The sequence below is a fragment of the Chionomys nivalis genome, chromosome 26, assembly GCF_950005125.1.
Source record: "Chionomys nivalis chromosome 26, mChiNiv1.1, whole genome shotgun sequence".
Classification (NCBI taxonomy): domain Eukaryota; kingdom Metazoa; phylum Chordata; class Mammalia; order Rodentia; family Cricetidae; genus Chionomys; species Chionomys nivalis.
The window spans coordinates 36,249,275-36,275,936 of record NC_080111.1 but is presented as its reverse complement, the minus strand read 5'-3'; the positions used below and the strand labels follow the sequence as shown (position 1 = coordinate 36,275,936).

At 38.0% G+C, this 26,662-nt stretch overlaps 1 protein-coding gene across 1 annotated transcript; it reads right to left on the bottom strand.

Annotated features, from left to right (window-relative positions):
- Nucleotides 1-2,476: 2,476 nt before the first annotated feature.
- Nucleotides 2,477-6,139, bottom strand: LOC130867063 (zinc finger protein 431-like). The gene is made up of 3 exons (XM_057758811.1): nt 6,106-6,139; nt 5,855-5,915; nt 2,477-4,418 (listed from the first exon to the last, which is right to left on the bottom strand). The coding sequence occupies exons 1-3, from the start codon at nt 6,137-6,139 to the stop codon at nt 2,477-2,479; spliced, it is 2,037 nt and encodes a 678-aa protein (XP_057614794.1).
- Between the last annotated feature and the right edge of the window lie 20,523 nt (nt 6,140-26,662).

Genomic DNA, 26,662 nt, shown 5'->3' with positions numbered 1-26,662 from the left:
AGTGTACAATTCTACCTCTGAATAAGATATTTCTGCATTGTTTGTGTATTGATATATATTTACCATACTGCAATGTATATTTGTACATTGTTTATATTTGGAGGTCATTGTCCTCATTTGTTTCACAGTCGTTTATTGTCTTAGTCTTTAAGTTAGATAGGTATTGAGAATTATATAGATCAATAGTATTCTGAGTTTGTCATTTATAATTAGACTAATCAGGTTCTTTAGATACATAGAGATTATACTCAGTATAGATAGTCTTCAACCTCTTCAAAGAGCTGTAGAAAATGGCCTTTTATCTAACTCATAGTTTTGTGGTAGTGAGACACAATTGCTCCTGGCAACACCGCTCTATTCCTGAGAGAATATTGAGCACCAAAGACACTCCACCTGGAGCCTTTCTTCTTGGCTGAACTGGCCTTTGGGCAAAGAAATGCCCATACCTCAACCACTGACAGAAATACAGAGTATCTGTGAATGGAAAAAACAGGACTGTCATATCCTGCCAAGACAGGGTAAGATAGTTTTGACAAGTTTCTTGCCTTTGAAAATGGTATGTCAGTTATGTTAGGCCTCAGCCAAAGTTGGTTGCTTCAACGCTGCAAACATGACCTTGGGTGATTGCCCAATTAGCTAGTTGTCTCTGTGATTTGTTGCATGTTTTGGAAGTTGTTTGATTGCACTTCCCAATTATTCAAGTAACATTATTTCCCTTCTCAGATCTTCGATGGGGTTGAAGACTATATAAATGTAGTTACTTTCCACTCATTACTTGGCCAAGCTATTTATTATACAAGACCTAAGCTAGTTAGAATAGAATATTTGTACTTATTGTACATAATTTCATAGTAGGTTTAGAACTCTCTTACTTAAACAAAAGGGGGAGGTGTTGCGGGGGGGTCCTCCTGCTCCTCCAGCCAATAGCTGCTAAGATACCAGCCTATTGGGGCATGGCCTCTCTCCCTTTAAAAGAGTGGCCACTTCCCTACTTGCGCTCTCTTACTTCCTGCTCCGCTTCCTGCGACTAGACTCCGTTCCTGATTGTGCAGAGGGCTGTTGTCTGGGATGGTGATCTGTATGTTTTCCCCTTTAAATAAATAACCATTATATTGATCATAATTCCAAACTAGTGTGGGATTGTTTGTGACTTATGCCTTCGCCTTCAGTTAAGGGTGATGTTTCCATCATTTATTACTTCAAGCCATCTTGCTTTTTCAGAAAATATTCCTTGTAACCGCCTTCTATCTACCTTCCTGATGACCACTCCCAATCTTCTGATAACCATAATTATATGCCCAAATTCTAAGGATACTTTTATGCAAAACATACAAGTAAACGTATGAGAGATTTGATTCTTCATGCCTGTCATATTTTAGTTAATGGTATTGTTTCAGCTTAAAAACATTGTTGAAACTTTTTAGGATTTTATGGTTCTGGTTTGAGAACCAAATTGCATTTCTTTCACTGGGCCTTTTTAATGTTTTGGCTGTTTTTAGGGAGATGTTGTTTTGTTATCTAGTTCTAGATTCAGAGAGAAAGTTCTTTCCTTTGGCTCTGGTGTGAAGACTAAAGTTGGAGTACCCTTCCTGTAACCAATAAGATTTTATCCATTACTTTGCTGGTTCAAACTGAAATAAAGAGAGGTATAAAGATGCATAAACAAATTGTTGACATTATCAATTTCTTTTCTACACAATAACTGATTTTGGTTAACTGACTGTAAGTGGTTTTACATCTGAAAGAACAATTTAAAATAAGCCCCTACTTTTTCCTCAGGTCCCAAAAATTATGATAATATGCACAAGATTTCTCAGATGACTACACACAAAGTCTTACTCTTTTTTTTTTTTTTTTTTTTTTTTTGGTTTTTCGAGACAGGGTTTCTCTGTGGTTTTGGAGCCTGTCCTGGAACTAACTCTTGTAGACCAGGCTGGTCTCGAACTCACAGAGATCCACCTGCCTCTGCCTCCCAAGTGCTGTTAAAGGCGTGCGCCACCACCGCCGGGCATACAAAGTTTTACTCTTATATGAAGCACAAAACATTATGACACTGAATTCATTCATAGAGTTTCAGTACAGTATGATTTCTTTCTCATATTTTTGAAAATTACACAAATTAACCTCAGGCTTTCTCTACAGAAGGGCTCATATTATGTATTTGGAGATTATTGTGAAAAAGAATTTACCAAATTCCGATCACAGGTATCTCTAGAATATGTTACATTTTAAGCCTTTTAAGAGTACAGGGGTCTGCAAAGGCCTTATCACACTGATATCATTCATAGGGTTTCTCTCCAGTATGTGTTCTTTTATGCCTTTGAAGACCTCTGTGACATGTAAAGGCCTTACCACACTGATTACATTCATATGGTTTCTCTCCAGTATGTGTTCTATTATGGCTTTGAAGATTACTCTGAGCTGCAAAGGCCTTACCACACGGATTACATTCATAGGGTTTCTCTCCAGTATGTGTTCATTTATGCCTTTGAAGTTCACTGTGACATGCAAAGGCCTTACCACACTGATTACATTCATATGGTTTCTCTCCAGTATGTGTTCTTTTATGCCTTTGAAGTTGACTGTTTTGAGGAAAGGCCTTACCACACTGACTACATTCATAGGGTTTCTCTCCAGTATGTGTTCTTTTATGCCTTTGAAGATCACTGAGATATGAAAAGGCCTTACCACACTGATTACATTCATAGGGTTTCTCTCCAGTATGTGTTCTTTTATGCAATTGAAGACAATGGTGTCGTGCAAAGGCTTTACAACACTGATTACATTCATATGGTTTTTCTCCAGTATGTGTTCTTTCATGTATTTGAAGAGTACTCTGTTGAGCAAAGGCTTTACCACAGTGATTACATTTATAGGGTTTCTCTCCAGTATGTGCTCTTTTATGCAATTGAAGATTACTGTGGTGTGCAAAGGCCTTACCACACTGATTACATTCATACGGTTTCTCTCCAGTATGTGTTCTTTTATGCCTTTGAAGTTGACTGTTTTGAGGAAAGGCCTTACCACACTGACTACATTCATAGGGTTTCTCTCCAGTATGTGTTCTTTTATGCCTTTGAAGATCACTGAGATATGAAAAGGCCTTACCACACTGATTACATTCATAGGGTTTCTCTCCAGTATGTGTTCTTTTATGCAATTGAAGACAATGGTGTCGTGCAAAGGCTTTACAACACTGATTACATTCATATGGTTTTTCTCCAGTATGTGTTCTTTCATGTATTTGAAGAGTACTCTGTTGAGCAAAGGCTTTACCACAGTGATTACATTTATAGGGTTTCTCTCCAGTATGTGCTCTTTTATGCAATTGAAGATTACTGTGGTGTGCAAAGGCCTTACCACACTGATTACATTCATACGGTTTCTCTCCAGTATGTGTTCTTTTATGCAATTTAAGATGATTATGTCGTGCAAAGGCCTTACCGCACTGATTACATTCATAGGGTTTCTCTCCAGTATGTGTTCTTTTATGCAATTGAAGATGACTGTAACGTGCAAAGGCCTTAGCACACTGATTACATTCATATGGTTTCTCTCCAGTATGTGTTCTTTTATGCAATTGAAGATGACTGTAACGTGCAAAGGCCTTAGCACACTGATTACATTCATATGGTTTCTCTCCAGTATGTGTTCTTTTATGCAATTGAAGATGACTGTGTTGTGCAAAGGCCTTACCACACTGATTACATTCATAGGGTTTCTCTCCAGTATGTGATCTTTTATGGCTTTGAAGATGACCGTGGTGTGCAAAGGCCTTACCACACTGAATACATTCATAGGGTTTCTCTCCAGTATGTGTTCTTTTATGCAATTGAAGATGATTATATCGTGCAAAGGCCTTACCACACTGATTACATTCATAGGGTTTCTCTCCAGTATGTGTTCTTTTATGGCTGTGAAGATTACTGTGGTGTGCAAAGGCCTTACCGCAGTAATTACATTCATAAGGTTTCTCTCCAGTATGTGTTCTTTTATGCCTTTGAAAATCACTGTGACGTGCAAAGGCCTTACCACAGTGATTACATTCATAGTGTTTCCCTCCACTATGTGTTCTTTTATGGCTACGAAGATTACTCTGAGCTGCAAAGGCCTTACCACACTGATTACATTCATAGGGTTTCTCTCCAATATGTGTTCTTTTATGATTTTGAAGATTACTCTGAGCTGCAAAGGCCTTACCACATTGATTATATTTATAAGGTTTCTCTCCAGTATGTGTTCTTTTATGGTACTGAAGAGCAATGGTCTGTGCAAAGGCCTTACCACACTCATTACATTCATAGGGTTTCTCTCCAGTATGTGTTCTTTTATGCAATTGAAGATGACTGAGATGTGCAAAGGCCTTACCACACTGATTACATTCATGAGGTTTCTCTCCAGTATGTGTTTGTTTATGACTTTGGTGAGTTTCATAAAGAAGAAAGTCTTTATCATCTTGACCATATTCATAGGGTTTCTCTCCAGTGTGTGTTTTTTTATGCATTTCAAGATGATTGTGATAAGAAAAGACTTCATCACGTTGCTTAATTTCACAGCATTTTTCTCCGCTATGTGTTTTTTCATTCCTTAGGAGATAAGAGTTATAAGACCAGAGTTTACCACAATGAGAATATACTGAAAACTTCTTTCCACTTTGATTTCTTTCAATCCTGCAAGGATAATTTACACATGTAAAAGCTTTACCACATTCAATGTAGTTGAACCTCAAACCTTTATGAATTAATTTCACATTTTTTCAAATTGTAAAAAGGAATCAAATATTAAGGTTTTATACCTTTGTTTAAAATTATGTTTTATTCTCTCATTAGGGGTCATTTTACATCTGGAAAAATATTTGTGATGATAAATTCCATTGTGTCATGGTTTATCTTTTCATCTATAGTTATACCTATATTTTTCTAGGATATTTTTTACATTTTTGAAGAGAATTGCACATACTGAGTGCTTTATCAACTTTACTCCATTCATAATTTTACTGTATTGTGAATCATTATATATTTGGTAAGTGAACTAAGACACCCAGAAGTATTTGCATAGACCTAGAGCTCATGTTTGTTTGTTTGTTGTTGTTGTAATGTGAGTTTGTATTTATGTATTAACCATGATGATAGAAAATAAATTAACTTTGTATTTTTGTATCAAATTAAACATGTACATTCTACATAGGAACTACTGTTTATCTTCTTAATTGTTCTTAAGGAGAGGTATGCTAAATTTTTCCATATTCCTATGCTGATACACTTGTGCCAAGAGTGACATATCATATATATGTATATATATGTATATATATATATATATATATATATAATAGTGTATTAAAGATTTCCAAAATGATCCACAAAGTTCGACTTTCACAGACTTGTGGTATAGATATTAAGGTTTCTCCACAACAACTGCCCCGTGACCCTTGACTAATCTGATTTCATTAAACTTAGCACAGTCACAAAAAGTATGAGTGATACAAGGCTTACCATGGGCTATTGAATTAGTAGAAAGTTTTGCAGCTATACTCATCATCACTGAAATATGTATACCTTTTTTGTCATGAATAGAAAGAAGCAAATGAAGCAGTTCTACAACATAGCTCTCATGGTGCTATGAATCAAATGGTGATATCTGTTTAGGCATTGCTACCTAGACTTTTTCTTAAATGAAGGCTTTGCAGATGTAATTCACATACATGAAATTGAGGTATATGGATCTGTGAGAACTTAATAAGCATCAATACATTTAAAGCTGTGCTTATTTACTCTGTTGTTTTTGTTTTAAAGTTCCAGAACACATTACAAACTCATCAGAGGCACATTGTTATGAACTTGCACAAGAAAATTACCTTGCATGTCTTCTAGAACATTGACAATGCTCTTCGGTGTTAAGGTCTTCCCAAATGTATCCTAAAATACAGAACCAGAATATATTATTTAAGAATGTGCAACAATTAGCTTATTATCTTAAGTGCATCTAAGAACTATGACTGTGCTATTCACCTCATTCTTCTTTCTCTAAAACAAATTATAGAACAAAATCATAAACCAAGGAAAAGTTGTCTCCATCTTTTGAAACATGAAAGAAATTCACTTTCACCTATAGTAGTTAGGTTCCTGTAGGTCTCCAGCATCACATCTTTGTAGAGATTCTTCTGGGTAGGATTCAGTAAGTCCCACTCTTCCTTAGTGAAGTTGATGTGCACATCATCATATGTCACTGCCTTCAAAAATATACCATACATGAGTACAATGTAAGTATGACAGTGAAATGCATACTTCTTTGAAAGTATAGTTTTATGATTCTGGTGTTCCCCATTCTTGTTCCATGACAGACAGTCACTTTAGAAGGAAATTGAAAAGGAGAATCAATTCTGTTATTTCTGTGTCCTTTGTATAGGATACCACCTTATAAGAGCAGTATCTACTCACAGGAAGAGAAAAAGAGAAAAGATCAATAGTACGTTGTATGCATGAGAAAATTAATGACTACAGAAAGGAAAAAAAGATGGACAAACTGGGAATATTGGTGTATTTTGTCTTTACCACAACACTCAGCAAACAGAGGTGGGTATATTTGTCTCTGAGATGAATGCCAGTCAAGACTGAACAGAACTGCTTATCCATTTTTAGATACCATGTATTTTGTCAGAGGTTGAGGCATGAGCATGTCTTTGCCCAAAGGCCAGTTTTGACAACAAGAAAACAAGCTTTGAGTGTCTTCGGTGCTCAACATTCTCTGGAAAATAGATCAATGCTACCAGTAGTAATCGTGTCTCTCTTTAACAGTACCCCAGGTTATTTAAATTCCATATTTTACAGCTCTTTGAAGTGGCTGAAGATTACCTATCTATGCAAAATATATTGTTTATGTGTGTGAAAAATCTGATTATTCTAACTATAAGTATGACAAACATAGATGACTATTGATCTATAATTCTAATACCTATATAACTTAAAGACTAAGACTTCATATTAGAATATTGTACAATAAACAACTGTACAACAAATGAGGACAATGGGCTCAAAATGTAACCAATGAATAAGTATCTTGATCAGTGGAAGAAATGTACATTGCAATTTGATAAATATATTTATCAATATATCAAATGTTTTAAGCAGAGGTAGAAGCATGAATGCATACAATATTCAATATTTAAAAATAGATCAATATACAAAAATCTATATCAAAGCAAGTGCCTATAAATTATAACTCACAAGCATTCACTCTATTACTCACTATTATTATTGATGTATGTAAACTCACACTAATCTATTATTCCATCCAATTTTCCCTCTTTTTCAAAGAAATCCCTGAGCCCATAAAATTTCCCTTCTATCCTGCAACCCTATACTAATTATAATCAACCCCTAATGATATCCCTAACCCTAGAACAAACTTTGTTGGAAGAGGGGATGTAGTCTTTTAGAATTACTTCCAGCTGTCATGGGGGCAATGTTCTTTCTATGGAATCCTGTGAAATTAAAATGATGGTTAAATTCCAAGATTACTTTCCGGTATAATTACAAATAGTCTCTGAGTATTTTGTAAAGTTTTTCTGAGCTTCCTCTTATAAGGTCTGTCCAGAACATTGTAAAAAGTGGACCATTTCAGCTAACGAAGTTTGAACCATCTTGAGCAGCTGGTATGCAAAACAGGTCTGGTAGTAGCACTATCATCATCATGCCATCATATCAACCAGGTTGAATTGTTGTTGTGGGGCCCCAACTTCTTCCTGGAAACTTCAAAAATTACTGCAGGAAAATTCATTCTTTATTGTGCAAAACTTAAACATTATTTATATATATATTCAAGAACATGTACAACAGAGACAAAAATATAAATGAAGAAAAGTGAAAATTTTTCTAAATTCTTTTTTCTTTCTGTCCCATGCTCCTGTCATGAGAGAGAAACTCTGAATTTTTATTTTAATGACATGCTTGGATTTATAGAGGGACAGAGGCAGTGTCCATCTCCAAAACCAGATCTATATATATACATAAATATACATCCACTTACAAAAGGCACCCAATGAAATGATAGGATAAAAGTCTAGATTACTGAATCTAAAAAGAATAAATGGGCATATATGTGTATGATGTAAAAGTGTAGATCATTAAAATTAATTATAAAAAGTAACTACTTATTTATATATTTTACATCGATATAGATATGTATGCTCCCTTTTGATATAAACTTGACATTTTATTAAAACATACTGTCTATGATTTTTATATTCTTACTCAAACTATTTTATCTAATTCAACTCACTTAAACATGTAATGAAAATTTCTAGTCCTTGAAAGTTATTATTATAAACCAATTAGGATATAAAGTACTGTATGTTAGTACTTTGTTACTTATTACAATTGAAATTATACTCAAATTAGATATGTTTTCAACATTATACTGAATTTCATTAGCTGACTCAAATGTAAATACTTTAGATAAAATGGTTGGAGAAGTAAAGCTAACTTTGTCTCCTTGGGGATTACTTCTGAAAATATATAAAAAGGTGATTCTATTAATTATTCAGCATATAAAATACTTTTATAAAAATTTGAGCCCAAAAGTTAAATGTTAGGAGAGACTATTTGTCGAATCTTAATAATTTTCAGAAATTGTTGCAAGACGTTGACAATCTATATCCCACTATTGGAGTAATAAATTGAAAACAGTAATTAAAACCAAACCATAAAAGGTGACAAGGATTTAAATAGTCAAAGAGAATTATCATCTAAAGCAGAGGAAAAATGGTTTAGTGGAAATAAAATTATAGGAGGCACTTATGGATTGTTTGGATGTGAAGTTTGATTACATTCAAGACTTTTTTTTTGCTATAGGATTCTCTATAGCTTTGCAATGTGTCCTGGAACTAGCTCTTCTAGACCAGGCTGGCCTTGAACTCCACCTGTCTCTGCCTACCAAGTGCTGGGATTAAAGGCTTGAGCCACCACCTCCTGGCCTTCATTCTAGACATTTTATGTTCTATGCATTCCCTATAGTAATTTTACTGCAGAGGAAAGATATTATCTTATAATAGATATTTTAAACACATAAACATACTAAAAAACTAAAAAGTTATGTGGAAAAAAATCTGAGTTGTTTTTAAAAAGAAAACTGAAGCCGGGCGGTGGTGGCGCATGCCTCTAATCCCAGCACTCAGGAGGCAGAGGCAGGCGGATCTCTGTGAGTTTGAGACCAGCCTGGTCTACAAGAGCTAGTTCCAGGCCAGGCTCCAAAAACACAGGGAAACCCTGTCTCGAAAAAACAAAACAACAACAACAACAAAAAAAAACAAAAACAAACAAACAAAAAAAAAACAAAAAAAAGAAAGAAAACTGAAACTTCATCTATTAGCAAAAATTTACCAAGGTTAAATTGTAGCATGTTTTATTACTGTTGAAATTGGATCTTTATGGACGGGAAGTGAACATTGGCCAAGAGCTTACAGTAATTTCTTGGGAGAAATTAGCAAGAAATATCCCTTTAGCCATACTATTAATGATCATATAGAGAAGTAACTAATTCTAGGGAAAGGTTTCATCTAGCTTCCTGTATTTAATTTTGGGTTTGAGTCTCTATCTGATATCTGGGCATACATAACAAATACTCATCCTTTAACCTCTTAGAGATCTGCTGCATATGACAATTAAAATGTTTAAGCTTTTTGCAATGAAATATGAACATGCATTACAGTGACCTGTGAAGTCTCCAAAAGAAGTGTGAGTCACGCAAGGAAGATTTCAACTGCACTATATTATTGTTTCACCATCTAAACCTCAGGTTTGGACTACAAACTGCTCGGGACAATATCAAAATGGTACATTGAGATGACTGAGACTGCTGGGAACATATGTTTTAATTAAGCAAACAGTTCATTTTGGAGGTTTGAGGAAGAGATGATGGGCAAAAACACAGACAGGTTGAATGACGGAATTGAATCAAAGACCCAGATATTAATCCTCACACCTATGAACACCTGATTTTTGACAAAGAAGCTAAAATTATACAATGAAAAAAGAAAGCATCCACAACAAATGGTTATGGCATAACTGGATATCAACATGTAAAGGAATGCAAATAGATCCATATCTATCACTATGCACAATACTCAAGTCCAAAGGGGATAAAGACCTTAATATAAATCTGACCACACTGAAACTGATAGGAGAGAGAGTGAAAAGTAGCCTTCCAAGCATGGAACAGAAGACCACTTCCTAAGTATAACACCTATAACACAGAGTCTGAGAGGAACAATTAATAAATGGGACCTTTTGAAACTGAGAAGTTTCTGCAAAGCAAAGGACACAGTCAATAACACAATAAAGCAGCTTATTGAATGGGAAAAAAGTTTCCAATCCCATGTAAGATAGAGGACTGATCTCCAAAATATATAAAAAACTCAGGAAATTAAACACCAAAATTTCAGCCATAGAGAAACCAAAAGAAAAAAGAAAAACAGAAATAAACACCAAAATTTCAAATAATTCAATTAAAAATGGGGTACAGAACTAAATAGAGAATTTTCTATAGAATAATCTCAAATGGCCAAAAGACACTTAAGGAAATGTTCAACATCCTTAGCCATCAGGGAAATGCAAATCAAAATGACTCTGCAATACCACCTTACACCTGTCAGAATGGCTAAGATCAAAAACACCAATGAATTCTTATGCTGGAGAGGATGTGGGAGTAAGGGGAAGACTCCTCCATTCCTGGTGGAAATGCAAATTGTACAACCACTCTGGAAAACAGTATGGCAGTTTCTCTGAAAATTAGCATTCAACCTACCTCAAGACCCAGCAATACAAATGGTGTAAATTCCCTTATACATTAATATTGGTTGTAAAGTAAAAGATTCATGCTACAATCCACAGACAGAGTTAGTTAACAACAAAGGATCAAGGTCTTCTGAACTGAATGGCGGTAGTTGGGTATGGGAACAGGAGAAATCAGGATCAGGGTGCTTGGATGTAGGGAGAATGAGGAAAGATTACAGGAATTGGGGAACATTTGGAAGTTGGTACCGTACCTAGTACAGTAAATACTCATTAGATTGTATGAAAATGCCACTAGCAAGGACTTTTAGGAAAGAGGGATGAGAAGCCTGTGGAGTCTTCTCTTACCAGGCAAAGTATTCAATGTTGGGACTGGGACACCACCCAGCGACGGTTAGATCTACATCTAGTCCTGTTTGCAAGATATGTTGATTTATTTGTTCCCCTCAACTTGTAGGAGTAAACAACAAATAACTCGTGAAACTTCAGGCCCATTTCATTAGAGGGAGACAATGCCCATCCTAATTGGATGTCCAAGAACCTGAAGCTCACTAGACTACAGGTCTATGATAGAACCAAACAAGATAGGAAAAAAGTCCATGAAATGATTTCTCATGATATTCTGCTATTCTCATATAATGGTGACTCAGCCAATTGTTATCAAACTGGCCTAATCCAGGAACTCAAAGCAGCAGGAGCAGACACAGGCAGTCAAACAATAAGAGGAGCTAAGGAGACACTGCTGGCAATGGGGAGGAAGTACCATAGCAACAGCCTCCCACCTTGGTTGAGGACACTAGGTTAACACAGCCCACAGAATCAACTAAGCAGGAGTTATTGGTGCTCACAGAGACTCGTGATCCTCTAGGGGCCTGTGCTAAATGCTTTGCATATATGTTATCAGTTCATACTTTGGTGTTTTTTGGGACTGCTAAGACTTGGTGCATGTATATGTGGGGTATACTTTAACTCATTTGATAGCTTTTGAGATCACTTTTCCTCATACTGGGTTTCTATATCCAGGCTTTATATGGATTCTGCATAGTCTTACTTTAACTTATTGTACCATGTATGTGGGCTGGTTTTCCATGTCTACTTGACAATGACCTAGAGACATCAGAGATTAGGGAGCCTCAGGGGAAAAAAATGTTTCCATGGTATTCAGAAATGAGGCATTCTCTCAATGACTGATTAATGGTAGAGGGCACAGCACATTGAGAGTTGTGCCATCCCTGGGCTGGTCCTGGGTTCTATAAGAAGAGAGGATGAGTAAGTCCTATGAAGTAAGAGAGTAAGAAGCACTCCCCCATCACACTTGCACTGTTGTTGACTCAAGGTTCTTGCCCTCCTTAAGTTCCTTCTATGATATTCTTTAATAGTGCACAACAATATGGAAGTATAAGCCAACTAAACCCTTTTCACCCAATTTTGCTTTTTGGTCATGGTGTTTCATCACAACAGCAGAAGCCCTAATTAAAACAAGACACCATGTTTTGTTGATATGTATGTGATTCTAAAGGTAAAAAAGAAGGAGATTTTGGGGAAATGTGAGACTGAGATGAATGGTGGAAGGAAGCGCTGCAGTCAAGGTAAAAAGAAGAAAAAGAAACAAAAGACTAGTGAAAGAGAGGAATGAGGACAAATGAGGGAAGATTGGGTCAAGGAAAGATGAAAATTCAACAGAGCAAATGCCAGATCCTGTGGTTCTCTCTCAGGTACATGGGGCTACAAATTTGTTCATTTGGTTTGTTGTTTTTGTTTTGTGTTTCTTGAGACAGGGTTTCTCTGTCACTTTGGAGCCTTTCTTGGAACTAGCTCTTGTAGACCAGACTGGCCTTGAACTCACAGAAATGCACCACCAATGACTGGTGAGGCTTCACTTTCAAAGGACTTACTTAATTAGCTCTATCCCTACTGAAGCATTAATCTAATTGATATTAAAAATAAAAACTCAGACCAGGAAGTTGTGGCACACCTTTAATTCCAGCACTGAGGAGGCAGAGGCAGGCAGATTTCTGTGAGTACAAGGCCAGCCTGGGCTACAGAATGAGTTCCAGGACAGGCTCCAAAGCCAGAGATAAACCCTGTCTCAGAAAAACTAAACCAAACCAAACCAAACTAAACTAAACTGAAATAAAATAAAAACTCAGGAGTCAGATTGCAGGGTAAGAACTTGAAAGATCAGAAAATCAGTTGATCAGCCACTGGTGACTACTACCTCTTCAATTTCTCCATGCAAGAAAAGAGCCCATATCTTCTCTCAAGCCTGCCTTAATAATCCCGATTCCTACCTGTTCAAAGACCTACAAACTTCTAGGGTAATTTTTAGTCAGGTTGTTGTTAGCTCTGTCCTGACTCCAAGCAGCTTTATTATGAGAACGTAATCAAAATGTCATAATTTCCCCTTTCTTGCTAAATAAAAAGTGAAGGATTTAACTAACACAGTAAAGCTATATACAAAATATACAAAACTATATACAAATGTATATATAGGAAACAATGAACAATTCTTTTGTATTTGGTAAATTTAGAGAGAGTACTTTATTATCTATCCTATCTAGGTAAGTCCAAAGTGTTGTACCTAAATCATTTTTTATCCCAACCTAAAATACACTTTTTATATCTCTTAACCTTACATATTTCATGCTAGTTTCTGAGTTCTTTCAATTTGGTAACAGAGAAAACTACAATTATCTAGTATTTAACTCCATTAGAGACCTGAGAAGGATATAATACTACCTGAGTAAACAGAAAATATATTGTTTATCTATCTCCACGCAGAAATCTCAAGTCCAAAAAGATCAAAACATAAAACCAATGACACTGAACTTCAGAGAAGTGAAAGTGGGAAGTACACTTGAACACATTGGTACAGGAGACCACTTTCTAAATATAACCCCAGCAGCACAAACACTAATAGCAATATTTAATAGATGGGACAACCTAAAACTGAGAACTTTCTGAAAAGCAGAGGAAATGTTCAATAAAATGGCAGCCTGCAGGATGGAAAAAGGTCTTCTTCAACCCCACATCAAACAGAGTTCTGATATCCAAAATATATAAAGAGCTCAAGGAACTGGTCATCAGAAGAACAAATAAGCCAATAGAAAAATAATTGTACAGAATTAAACAGAGAACTCTCAACAGATGGCTATAAAATGAGTGAAAGACACCTAAGGAAATGCTCTACATCCTTAGCCATTAAGAAATGTAAAAACAACTCTGAGATTCCACCTTACACCTGTAAGTATAGCCAAGATCAAAAACACTGAGGACAGTTTATGCTGGAGAGGATGTGGCGTGAAGGGAAAACTTCTCCATTGCTGGTGGGCACGCAAACTGGTACAATCACTTTAGAAATCAGAATGGTGATTTCTCAGAAAATTAGGACACAACCTACCTCAAGACCAGCTGGCCTTGGTGAGCTCCCAATAGATCGGCCCCACTGTCTCAGTGGGTGGGTGCACCCCTCGTGGTCCTGACTTCGTTGTACATGTTCTCCCTCCTTCTGCTCCTCCTTAGGACCTTGGGAGCTCAGTCTGGTGCTCCAGTGTGGGTCTCTGTCTCTATCTCCATCCATAGCTAGATGAAGGTTCTATGGTGATATGCAAGATATTCATCAGTATGGCAATAGGATAGGTTCATTTCAGGTTCCCTATCCTCAGGTGCCCAAGGAACTAACTGGGGACATTGCCCTGGGCATCTGGTAGCCACTCCAAGTTCAAGTCTCTTGCCAACCCTTAGGTGGTTCCCTTAACTAAGATATGAGTTTCCCTGCTCCCCTATCCAACCTTCCTATATCCCCAATCATCCCGTTTCCCCAAGTTCCCCTCATCCTCCCCTTCACACTTTTCTCTCTCCATCTCCCCTTACCCCCATCCCACCCTACCCCCAAGATTCCAATTTTTTGCCCGGCAATCTTGTCTATTTCCCATAGCCAGGAGGATAACTATATGTTTTTCCTTGGGTTTGCCCTCTTGTTTAGCTTCTTTAGGACCACAAATTACAGACTCAGTGGCCCCCTATCCATGGCTAGAAACCAATTATGAGTGAGTACATCCCATGATCTTCTTTTTGGGTCTGGGTTACCTCACTCAGGATAGTATTTTCTATTTCCATCCATTTGCATTGAAAATTCGAGAAGTCATTGTTTTTTACTGCAGAGTAGTACTCTAATGTGTATATATTCCACACTTTCTTCATCCATTCTTCCATTGAAGGACACCTAGGATGCTTCCAGGTTCTGGCTATTACAAATAATGCTGCTATGAACATAGTTGAACAAATGCTTTTGTCATATGATAAGGAATCTCTTGGGTATATTCCCAAGAGTGGTATTGCTGGGTCCAGGGGTAGTGCTGTATGTAACAAAGTTCAAAGCTGTTAAAGGAGCATAGTTTTTTATTTATATACAGAATTCAAAAACTTTTTTTTGAGACAGGGTTTCTCTGTGGTTTTGGAGCCTGTCCTGGAACTAGCTCTTGTAGACAAGGCTGGTCTCAAACTCACAGAGATCCGCCTGACTCTGTCTCCCGAGTGCTGGGATTAAAGGTCTGCACCACCACCACCCGGCTCAGAATTCAAAAACTTAATTTTAAGTTACTTGATAGAGATTTAGACCCAAGATCATGAACAGGAATTAAGAAGAAGCCTTTTATTTAAATTAGATTTTAGATGTAGTGCAAACTGATCTTATTCATAAATCCTGTAGGCAGATAGTAGTGCTGAAAGCTGAAAGATCAGAGAAGCACAGCATCCAGCCACTAGTTCTTAGATCTATAAAGTTCCCAATCCAATGTGGGAGCCCACATGTGACTCAGTTTCCATCTGGAGTCATTTCAGACTTGTATTTTTTTTTTTGATTTTTTTTTTGATTTTTGAGACAGGGTTTCTCCATAGCTTCTTTGGTTCCTGTCCTGGAACTAGCTCTTGTAGACCAGGCTGGCCTCAAATTCACAGAGATCCACTTGCCTCTGCCTCCTGAGTGCTGGGATTAAAAGCGTGCACCACCACCGCCCGGCTGTCATTTCAGACTTAAAGATTCTATTTGAGTCTGAGCATGCCTGCTGTTCTTCTTCTAGTAAACTTGAGGGCTTTGAATAACATCTGTGTTAGCCAACAGAAAAAGCATTGCCCAGCTCAAAGAGTCCATTTTTTTCTACTAAGATTTGGGCTAGTATAGGCCAGCCAGGGGCACTCCTTGTTAGTGATTAGAAGCTGCTTAGCTGAATCAGATAATGCACAGGTTTGAGCTGCCTCCAAGCCCAGTGCAGGGAGGTGGGTAGCTGACTGTACTGCTTTTTGATTTGCCTTTTGACTGTGTTTAGTATATATGCTGGCTGAGAAATAAATTCAGGCTGCTTTCTATTGACCTTTCATCTTCTCAGTCAAACCTATGATTCTGTCTTCATTTCTCTTAATCTAACTTTTCCTTAGCCTCAGCATTCCCTCCAAGGGAAACCCTAGATGAATGTTGTAAGACTTACCAAATGGGATATCCTGTCTCTATAAGTATTCAGAGTGAATGCTGTTTCTACAAAACACTCAATCCTCAGTGCCTCTCTCTTACCACCTTATATTCCTCTCTCTGCCCAGGCATGCCACTTCCTATCTGCAACTCCTTAGTGATAGGATTAAAGATATGAGACACCAGCATTGACTCTACAACAAACTGGTATGACTACTGTGATTAAAGGTGTGTGTCAGTATTGCCTGGGGTGTAAGGTTGGCCATGGCGTCTGTTTAGTTTATGATCTTCAGGCAAGCTTTATTGTTAAAATATAAATGAAAAAATAAAATAAAATAATTAGAAGCAAGCATCTGAGATCAAGAAGAGAAAAATAAAACTGTTAGTCACCAAAGAGTGTAAAAAATATTCTGAGTACAAACTGGAGAAGGTTCATCATTTTCAAAAACAATGAACGATATAATTAAATTATGGTTCACAAAATCAACAATATGGATGACACCATTGATAAAACAAGGCACAAACACAAATCTACACACACACACACTATATATATATATATAATTGATTCTTAAAGAAGAACAACAAGGTTCTAATCAAAATCACTGAATCACTGGCCATCACACATCCTGTACACTCCTGTTCTTTCCTTTACCAATAATAGAAAACGGGTTCAGTGAGAAGGGCTGTTTCACCAAAATTTATAATAGTCACTTGAAGTCTTCCAATGTTTTTACTTTACAGAAAATAGATTTGATTACTGAAAGCATTTCATTCTCTTTTGCTAAAGAAAATGATGTCTGTTAGGATCACTTACCATGGTGTTTCCTACAATTGGTGATGGAATACAAGTCTGCATCAAAGTAAGGAAATGAAATCTTTTTAAATGGAATTTCAAGAGAACAGATTTTTAAAGAATCAGTGTACATGTAAATCAACTTGATTTACTCTAACTACTTGGAGTTCCAAGCACTTCTGAAAATAAGGTTACTGCTATTTTTGTGTATGTTTGTATATTTTTTGTGTATGATATTCTCTATATGATTGCTAGAAGTGATCAAAGCTTCAGGGAGTCAGGGAGATAGAGGAAGAGAATGAGAAGATAAAGGAGCTACAAAATGAGGTAGAGAAGCAGATGAATAAGAGTACAACCCCAGGCAATGCTGGCTCAGTGATCACATCTCTTGAGGAGAAGATGTAGGTTGATGCCAGTTCCATCTATGTTGGCAATGTGGACTATGGTGCAACAGCAGAAGAGCTGGAAGCTCACTTTCATGGATGTGGTTTCAGTCAACTGTGTTACTACAGTCTGTGACAAATTCAGTGGCATTGCCAAAGGGTTTGCATATGTAGAATTCTTAGACAAAGATTCAGTGAGGATTTCCCTGTCTTTAGATGATTCTCTGTTTAGAGGGAGACAGATCAAGGTGATTCCCTTCAGCACAACAGACAGGTTACCTGTGTGCCCCATACCGTGCCCAAATACCAATTACAACAGCTCCCAGTCTGGATTCTACAGTGGTTTAAACAGCTGGCCCTTGGATCAAAAAAAAAAAAAAAAGAAAGAAAGAAAAGAAAAACAGAAGGTGGAAATTTATTTTCCAAAAAAGATATACTGGGCTGGAGGGATGGCTCAACCGTTAAGAGCATTGCCTGCTCTTCCAAAGATCCTGAGTTTAATTCCCAGCAACCACATGGCGGCTCACAACCATCTGTAAAGAGGTCTGGTGCCCTCTTCTGGCCTGCAGACACACACACAGACAGAATATTGCATACATAATAAATAAATAAATAAATAATTAAATAAATAAATAAAATATACTGTGGAAGAGGGAGAATCACATAAATAACTGAGGAGGAACCTGTTTTGGGCAGTAGGGCAGGCCCAGGGAGTAAGGCAGGGGTGACATATTCCCTCTGGAGATTCAATATGGACACCTCTCAAATGTGCAACCTGCTCCCTATTTTCCTGCTCCACTTCACTGTCTTTGGGCTTGCTCAAGGGTAGGTGGGCATGGATGGTAGGAGGCCTTTTTTTTTACCTAGAGCTCTGGAGGACACCAATTCATTCAGCTTGTTTCCTTCCCTCATCTTCTCTCTGCCTTTTTCAGTCCCTGCCTGCTCCTGATTTACCAGGTCGAGGCACACCCTACCCTTCTTTCCTCGGGGCTCCTGCCTCTAAAGTTTGTCTGGTGCATTTTTTGGGTTCCTTTTTGTTTATTTTTCTGTCTTGAATCTTTCTTTGCAGATTTTTGTAGCAGAAAGAACTCACTCACAGTGGATTCAGTGTAAATTCCACTTACCCCTGGGGAAATACACTACTTTGTTTTGCAAGTTTTGCACTGTTGTTTTTGTTGTTGTTGTTAGTTTTATTTTTTGTTTACAATTTTCCCTTTTATTTGGAGGGAATGGGAAGAATTGGGAATAAGGAGGTGGGAGCTGCATTTTGTTTATTTTTTAAACTCAATTACAAGGGATGTGTTTTTTTAAAATAATATGTCATGAGGAAAGTTGTTTTTGAAAAAAAGAAAAATGATTCAAAATTTATTTTCTCCTACATGGATTTTGGCCCAAGATGTGAATTATGCTCCATCTACCTGCCCAACACAATGCACACCTGAGAAATCTCTGCAGATCAGAAATTCCTTTGTTCCCTGGAACTCAGCTTCACTGAATTACACCATTGCAGCTAGTGGCAGGATCACATTAAAAGCCTTCTAATCATGCATTGCTAGAAGATCAATATCATCATTTCCTACCAGTTCCTAAACTATTTGTAATCTTTATAACGCAAATCTGAAATTGAAATGCAATATTGAGAACTTCTGGAATCTAGACGTTCAGTTTTCTAATTTCTCTTCCACTTGCACACCAAAAGCAGTGTCCATGTGTGTACTCTGGACAATCCCCATCATATCCTGAATTTCCAGACACTCCCCTGCCCCAATAAATTCATATACAGGGAGGCTCAGAAGACAAGGGACACTGCCCAACATGAACCACATGGACGAACATATCTACAGTCTGGCTAATGATCAATCCAAGTCACAACAGAAATGACAGTTCAACAGACCTGAACACCCAACACTCACCATGGTATACCTTGTGATCTTCCTTACTACCTCTACTTCAGAGGCAGAATAGAATATTGGAAAGAACCTACAAACTGCTACTGATACTCCCCATTGCTAACCCTTCCCAGAATTCCTCACAGGCTAGGGCCACCTAGCTTGGCCTCACAATATTAGCAGCTCCTCTATAGGAGGATCAGAGATCAAATGACTCAGATAGCACAGTCCTTCCAGTTCTGCCCTCCCAGCCCAGCATACAGTGCCCTAGTTTAGAAAGTTTGTATTTAGTACACAAAATTCGACTCTCCTACACCACATCCTGTTTCCCATCCAAAGCACAGGATCCTTTGTGTGTACATTGTATTGCACACTCACTTTCCAGTGAAGCCAATCCATTGCCTCAGAGATGGAAAATCCTGAAGACAAACACAGGTCACATTCATAAAGGAAACACTGTTCCTGTGTAACTGTGGTTACTTTGTAAATGTTGTTAAAGAAAAACAAACCATGAATTAGAAAACAATCGGGATCATGTTAGGGCTTGGAGGGAGCAAAGACAATGTGAATATGATGTAGTTTTAATCTCAAAAATTATTTTGAAAAGTTGAAATAGGCTAAAAGCCATGTCTTCCAGAGACTATGGATTTGTAGTAGAGCACAATAAATATTTGTCATGTATTTTCCCTAAAGATGAAGATCATAATCCAGAAAAGTAACAGTCTTGTTAACCAGGGACACTATATTTTACCCAGATCATCTATTTTTGATGAACTATTGTAATATCGCAATTAGATTTCAAGATAAGGTCAGTCCCACACCCAGATTGTCATTGTCTGTGGATTGAAAACAATGGTCAATCAGGATAATAATACAGCATCACAACTGATCAATCAGGGCTACCTGATTCCACATAAGTAATCTAAGTTGAAGGAGGAACACTCTCATCCTCAGGCCAACCTCTCACCTCCTGCACTGTCTTCACCAGCTTCAAAGTTGGTCATTGAGTTCAATTCTTATACCAATCCCTCTTCATTTCTAAGTCCCCAACAAAAGCCAGAATGATTAGAAGACACTCATTAACTGCTCTATTTTTCTTTCTCACTGACTAGTGAAGGACAAACCTGGAAGGAGTTGCAGGACTGTCTTCCCAGAACTGGCAACAGAGGCAGGATTAGGTGTTCAAAATAATTCTCAATTACATAGCATGAGGCAAGCCTAAAGTATAGGAGACATTGCTCTACATAGAAATCAACATAACTTGAAAGAAATGAAATGAAACTATCAAGGACTTAGAAACATTGGAGAACAGAAACAAATAAAGAACAGCAATACACTTAAAGAAAGTTTTGAAACTGATACCAAAAAGTGATTTTTAATGTGATGATAATAATGCACTTTTAGCTGGGCAGTGGTGGTACATGCTTTTAATCCCAGCACTCAGAAGCAAAAGCAGGCAGATCTTTATGAGTTTGAGGTCAGACTGGTCTACAAGAGCTAGTTCAAGGACAGGCTCCAAAGCTACAGAGAAACCCTCTATCAATACACCAAAAAATGCACTTTTAAGATTAAATAAAATTTTCTATATTGACTTTAAAAAAGAGTAGGCTAGGGCTGGAGAGATGGCTCAGCAGTTAAGACCATTGCCTGCTCTTCCAAAGGTCCTGAGTTCAATTCCCAGCAACCACATGGTGGCTCACAACCATCTGTAATGCCCTTTTCTGGCCTGCAGGCATACACACAGACAGAACATTGTATACATAATAAATAAATATTTTTTTTAAAGGAGTAGGCTAAGAGAGACTTACATACATCTAATCTACATGGGAAGTATAAAGTATAAAAAGACAAGATCTCCTGAGTAAATCAGGTACATGGGGACTTTGGGAGAGGGTTGAATGGGGGAGTGGAGAAGCAGAAAGTGAAGCAAAGAAAATTGTAGAGCTCAATAAATTTCAATTAGAAAAAAATATCAATCATATCTGCAATGGATAGTTGCCTAATTGCAAATTCAATGTTCCTTGACTCAAAATAACCTTCCTAATTTGGACCCCCACACAAGCTGGTCTGTGTTCATTCACATGACATTAATTTACACATGTTGGGCAATTACAAACCTCTCCTGCTACCACAGTCAGGCCCTTTTTCATAGTGGTGGCTCCAACAGTTGATTGCCTATGCTGTGCCCCCTGGAGTTCACACAATAATCTATTCTTCCTATTGTCCTATTGTGGTCTGAGGAGAGAAGAAATGTTCCATATGCAAATCCTTTTTCTGTGACTGCATTGGGAGTCAACTACATGGCTCAAATGCATTATTTTATTTTATTTTAATGTATTGATTTTGTTTGAGACAGAGTATCTCTGTGGCTTTCGTGCATGTCCAGGAACTAGTTCTTGTAGACTCTGTGTGCACCACTACTGCCAGGCAAATACATAATTTTAAAACTGTAAATTGGTACAATCATTTAAGAACTTTGAAGGTGCAATATAGAGGACACTCAAGGTTGCCCAGGAAAGCAACAGACAGGGACCAAGGCCACCTGAGTCAACATAACAGAAGTTGTCTCAGAAACAATATTAATATTGGGATGTAAATACAGCTCTTCTAGAATTAATATGACTTTCTACTGAGAAATGACAATACACATTCAGAAGATTAATAAAGAAAAGTCTCTTTAATGATGTTATGCATTGATCTCTGTCCAATGCTCAAGGGGAGCTAGGTTAGACAGATTTTGTATTCAATATATGCTGTTATCCATAAGTATCCCTTAGAATAATGGTCCAGATTATACTCTGAACAATTGAAATAGAAGCAAGCAACTTGCCAGTCTAACTATTTAGGCAAAAGTATTCTCAGAATATTCTCTTAAGTACGCCAATGACCTGTTACAGCAGGTCATTCTTCACTGACAGGGTTCTAAGGTGAAGATCACAAGGGAGGAGAAAGACTGGACTGGACAAGTAAAAGATAAAAACGATAGGGTGGGGAAGTGGTGCAGAAGATACCTCCCATACCTGAAAAAAAATAGCATCTTAGACTGGCAGTGGTGGGGCACACCTTTAATCCCTGCGCTCGGGGATTTTTCGAGATGGGGGTTTCCCAGTAGCCTTGGAGCCTGTCCTGGAACTCATACATCAGGCTGGTTTTAAAATCAAAGAAATTCACCCGCCTCTGCCTCCAGAGTGCTGGAATTAAAGGTGTGTACCACCACCACCTGACAGTGACTTTTTATTTTTAAATCAGTGATGGCTTCTTTGAAATGGTTTGGAGTCAAATGTCTGGACAATCCTGGTGAACAATGTATACCCGGGCATTCAAATCTCTACCAGCCCTAATTAGCAAATACCTAAAGTCTGGGTGTTTTAGATGCAGTTCTCCCTCTGCTAAATTCTACTTTGTAAGACTTAATTATTTTTTAAGCATTGTTCAATCTATTGTATCGCCAATTCTACTCTTCTACATTATGGTACAGTAGTGGAAAGCTACACAACACATGAGATGCCTTTGATAACTTCCACAAATTTAAATATGAATTCAGATCATATTTAAAGCTTAAATGCAAAGTGCTCGATATCGAGAAGATATTGGAGAATCTAGGCTTCTCTGAGTTTTGCAACTTGTTTCCATGAATGCATGAACCCTGTTGAAGTTGACTAGGAAAGTGTTTTTACACACAACGTCCTGCTCCCAATACTCTAAGGAGATGAAGCCATAGAGCAAAGTTATTCAGACGCCTGCCCCTAGGTTCAGGAGTTAGCAGGGACCATGAGGAACTTCACATACAGGGAATATGGCGACAGGTTCCCACCCATGGAGATAACACCATAGTGTCTTCCGCACCTTGCCCTCTGCTCCTCCCCATAAGGAGACAGCATTTCCTCACTCACCATGTGGTGCTTCTCCATTTTGCCAAAGTTCTCTGTGCATCGTCTCCCTGCAACAGCAACTGCACCCAAGAACAGAAATCCACTGGCGCCAGCTCCTCTTCAAAGCCAAGACTGAAGACGGCTGCCGGGAAGAGACCTGCACTGCTTCTGACTGGCAGGTCACCTGGAGTGCATGATTGGCTAGTGAGTCCTGAGTGACAAGAGCACCTCCCATCGGTATATAGTGTGCTTAAAGAGACAGAATACTGGTTCCTGTTCAATCCATTCACCCTAATAGAGAACTTCTCCAGATCTGAGAATATATACATTTCAATAGCACTTGCCCCTGGCTACAAATGCAATCAATGTCATTTTAATGCACTCCTAGGAACTTTCCCTTTTTCTTCCAGCACACTATGTGACATGTAAGGTGCACTGTGCTAGGTGGGTGGAGTAATTTCCTCTCCCACAGAGGTAAGGATGCCTAGAATACTAACAATTAAAGAGAGTTTTAAAGTTACAAAATGAAATATTTGTTCTGTGGCTTCATTCTGAGGTCAGATGAACTGAAGGTACTTTTTACATGGTTTTCACAGGGATTTTACACAAAAGGAAAGAGAAAAGCAGGAACCAGATCTCGAGCTAAATGATTGGTCTTTCCCCTCATTGGAAAGCTGGATAATCGCTCCATTGCTTTACGGGTTTTGTTCCCTAAATTCAAAGCAAATGCCGGGCAAATGAATAATAATAAAAAGAGTAATTTTCACGGCAATTTGAATATGTAGAGAATAATGGAGCTAGAAAGAATATCTTCATGAGCACTATTGTTAGCCAGTACATCTCCCTCCATAGTCAGGTGAATAAAATATACAACTGCAGTATTTAAGATTCTCTACATCAACAGGACTGGTAGAATGAATCTCACCATATATGTAAAAAGTGGGCTTATTAGAATGTCTCACAAGGTTTTGTCCAGGTAACTTAAGAATAGCTGCCTACCAATGGCAATTGAAGAATCCAATAGCTTGCTTCTCAGGCTTTTGTCTAAGGTCAAGTGAAGAATCTAGTAGTTGTTCTGCCCACAAGGCTCTGTGACTCAGCTGGTTTTCAGTATTCATCAAAATTACAATGAAGTGGGCTCTAATGCTAGTAAAGGAATGAGCTTGGTAGCCAGAGTTAGAGCACAGAGGCAAAACAGAGACTTTTCTTTTTCAAAATACTTTATATGTGACTGCTGCTACCAGAATGTAAGATGCTGATTAAGTTGGGCCATAGTCTTTGTTGGATTCAGTTTTTTTTTGTGTGTGTGTTTGTGATTTCAAGATAGGATATTTCTGTGTAGTTGTGGAACTCATTCTGTAGGCCAGTCAGGTCTCAAATGCAGAAAATCCCACTATCTCTGCTCAAGAGTGTTGGTGTTAAGACTGTGCACAGACATGGGTGGGAGAGATGGCTCACTGGTTACGTGTGTACAAACACCAAGCAGCTTAAGGTGGGTGCTATCATCTCAAATTATACAGATTAATGGAGAATTTTCCCATTTCAAAAACCTTTAAGTAAAATCTCTCTCAGGTATAATCAATTCTTTTTGTGTATCAGATAATCCCAGAGGTAGTCAGTTTTAACTACCAAAAATAGCCAGTCATTTCAACAGCCAAGACAGAAGAAATGATAAAAAAAAATTCTTGCCTGCAGGAGGCACAAAGAGTGTGGGAATTGTTTGCCAAACAGTATTGTTCCTCAACAAATGAAGCATGGAGATTTTACGTAGGGAGTCTGAACATGCTCATGTATCATCTCCCTTTCCTTAAGCATGCTCAGTTAACAAGTCCACTTCTAACCATAATCACAATGTAAAAGCAGAGACATTTAGGGACATACTTACATCGAAATCATGTAGGAACAAAAGTAAATTAGACAAATGATGGAAAGAAATGCCTCTGCCATGTTCATACTGTACCATAAGGTCTTGCTTGAAATTCAAGTAAATGACACTGAAAAGTCGACTATCAATCTTGATGCTTATTCTGAAAGATAACTTTACCAAAAACATAATTTTCACAAACACAAAAAAATAGTGAACACAAAACTAGAAAACTTCAAGGAAAAGTCACCTAACAGCCCTCTATACAGTGCTTCTGGAGGAGCAGTTATAATGATCTCTATTAATCTCAGAGAAAGCTGCTTTTGCTCTGAGCAGGCTGACTAGGTGGAAGGCCACAGCTGCTACACAGTCTACAAACAAAAAAAGTTACACAACCCAGGAAAACAAGAAACCTGAATAACATCCAAAAAAAGGAGCACTGGAGAATTGGAACAATATTACCTCTTAAATTCATTCCAAATATCTGCCACTGCTGCCCATAAAAGCATTTGCAAAAATAAATATACTCAAATATGCAAGCACATGCTATTAATTCAATTCACTGGGAAAAACCGAACATTTGACAGTGGGTCAATGAAATTAATTGGCACAAGTGAGAAATGTTAAGTCTGGAACATAGCCTCCAGTCTCTGGCATTCATCTCAGCACCCCCTGGATGAGGAGTTGCATTATCCTGGACTACAAATCCCAGCATGCCAGGTACAACCCCTCCCCCAGGGAGGGGTCAGGACCTCTCCAACAGTGTATTTAGGTATGATCCTAGAGGAGAAACACTTAGTTTCCAGTTTGCATGGGCTCCTCCCTCTCGCCACCCCCACAAGCCCTCACCCCACCCCTGTCTTGTCTCCCAACATGGGAACGGTCATTAGAGGGTGCTGTACTTAATAAAATGATGGACATTTTGATTTGGTTTCATTTAACCTAATTGGGCTTCTATGTGCTAGGATATTTTTCTTAACAAGAAGGAAACATAGAGCACACAACAAATATTCTTAGGAGTTTATTAGAGGGGATGTGCACAGGCCTGGGAAGTCAGTGTGCAGAGAGGGAAGAAGATGGCTCATCCAGCTTTTACAAGCTGTCTGGTGCATGCACACAGGGGTTGACATGGCTACATCATATGCAGATGATGGGGCTCATGCAAACATGGAAGGGCTTAACTGAGTAATATGTGGATCATGCAGGAGGCAGCCTTTAACATCCCTGGGTGCTTGAGGGCTTGCCTGTCCCTACATGACCCCTAGAACCTAGGAGTATCAACTATATGTGGCTTAAACCATTACAGTCACCACCTTACCAGGTAATGTGAAATGCCCATCATGAGCTGGGTATTTCTGAATCTATCAAGTTATAAGATAGGACATTTACTGCTGCAACCTGTTATCAAATGGAAGTGGTATATAGAAATCAGGACAAAGTAGGTCCTGAAGACACAAGGAAGATACATGAAGAGATGGCCAACTTCCAATGGTTTCTACTCCTGTTACTATGCCTTCTGCTGGCAAGAATACACCTATAGTCTATTCCCTATGATTGGTTGAATGAGAAATAGATGACTAGGCCCTGGCTGATGGTTCAATACA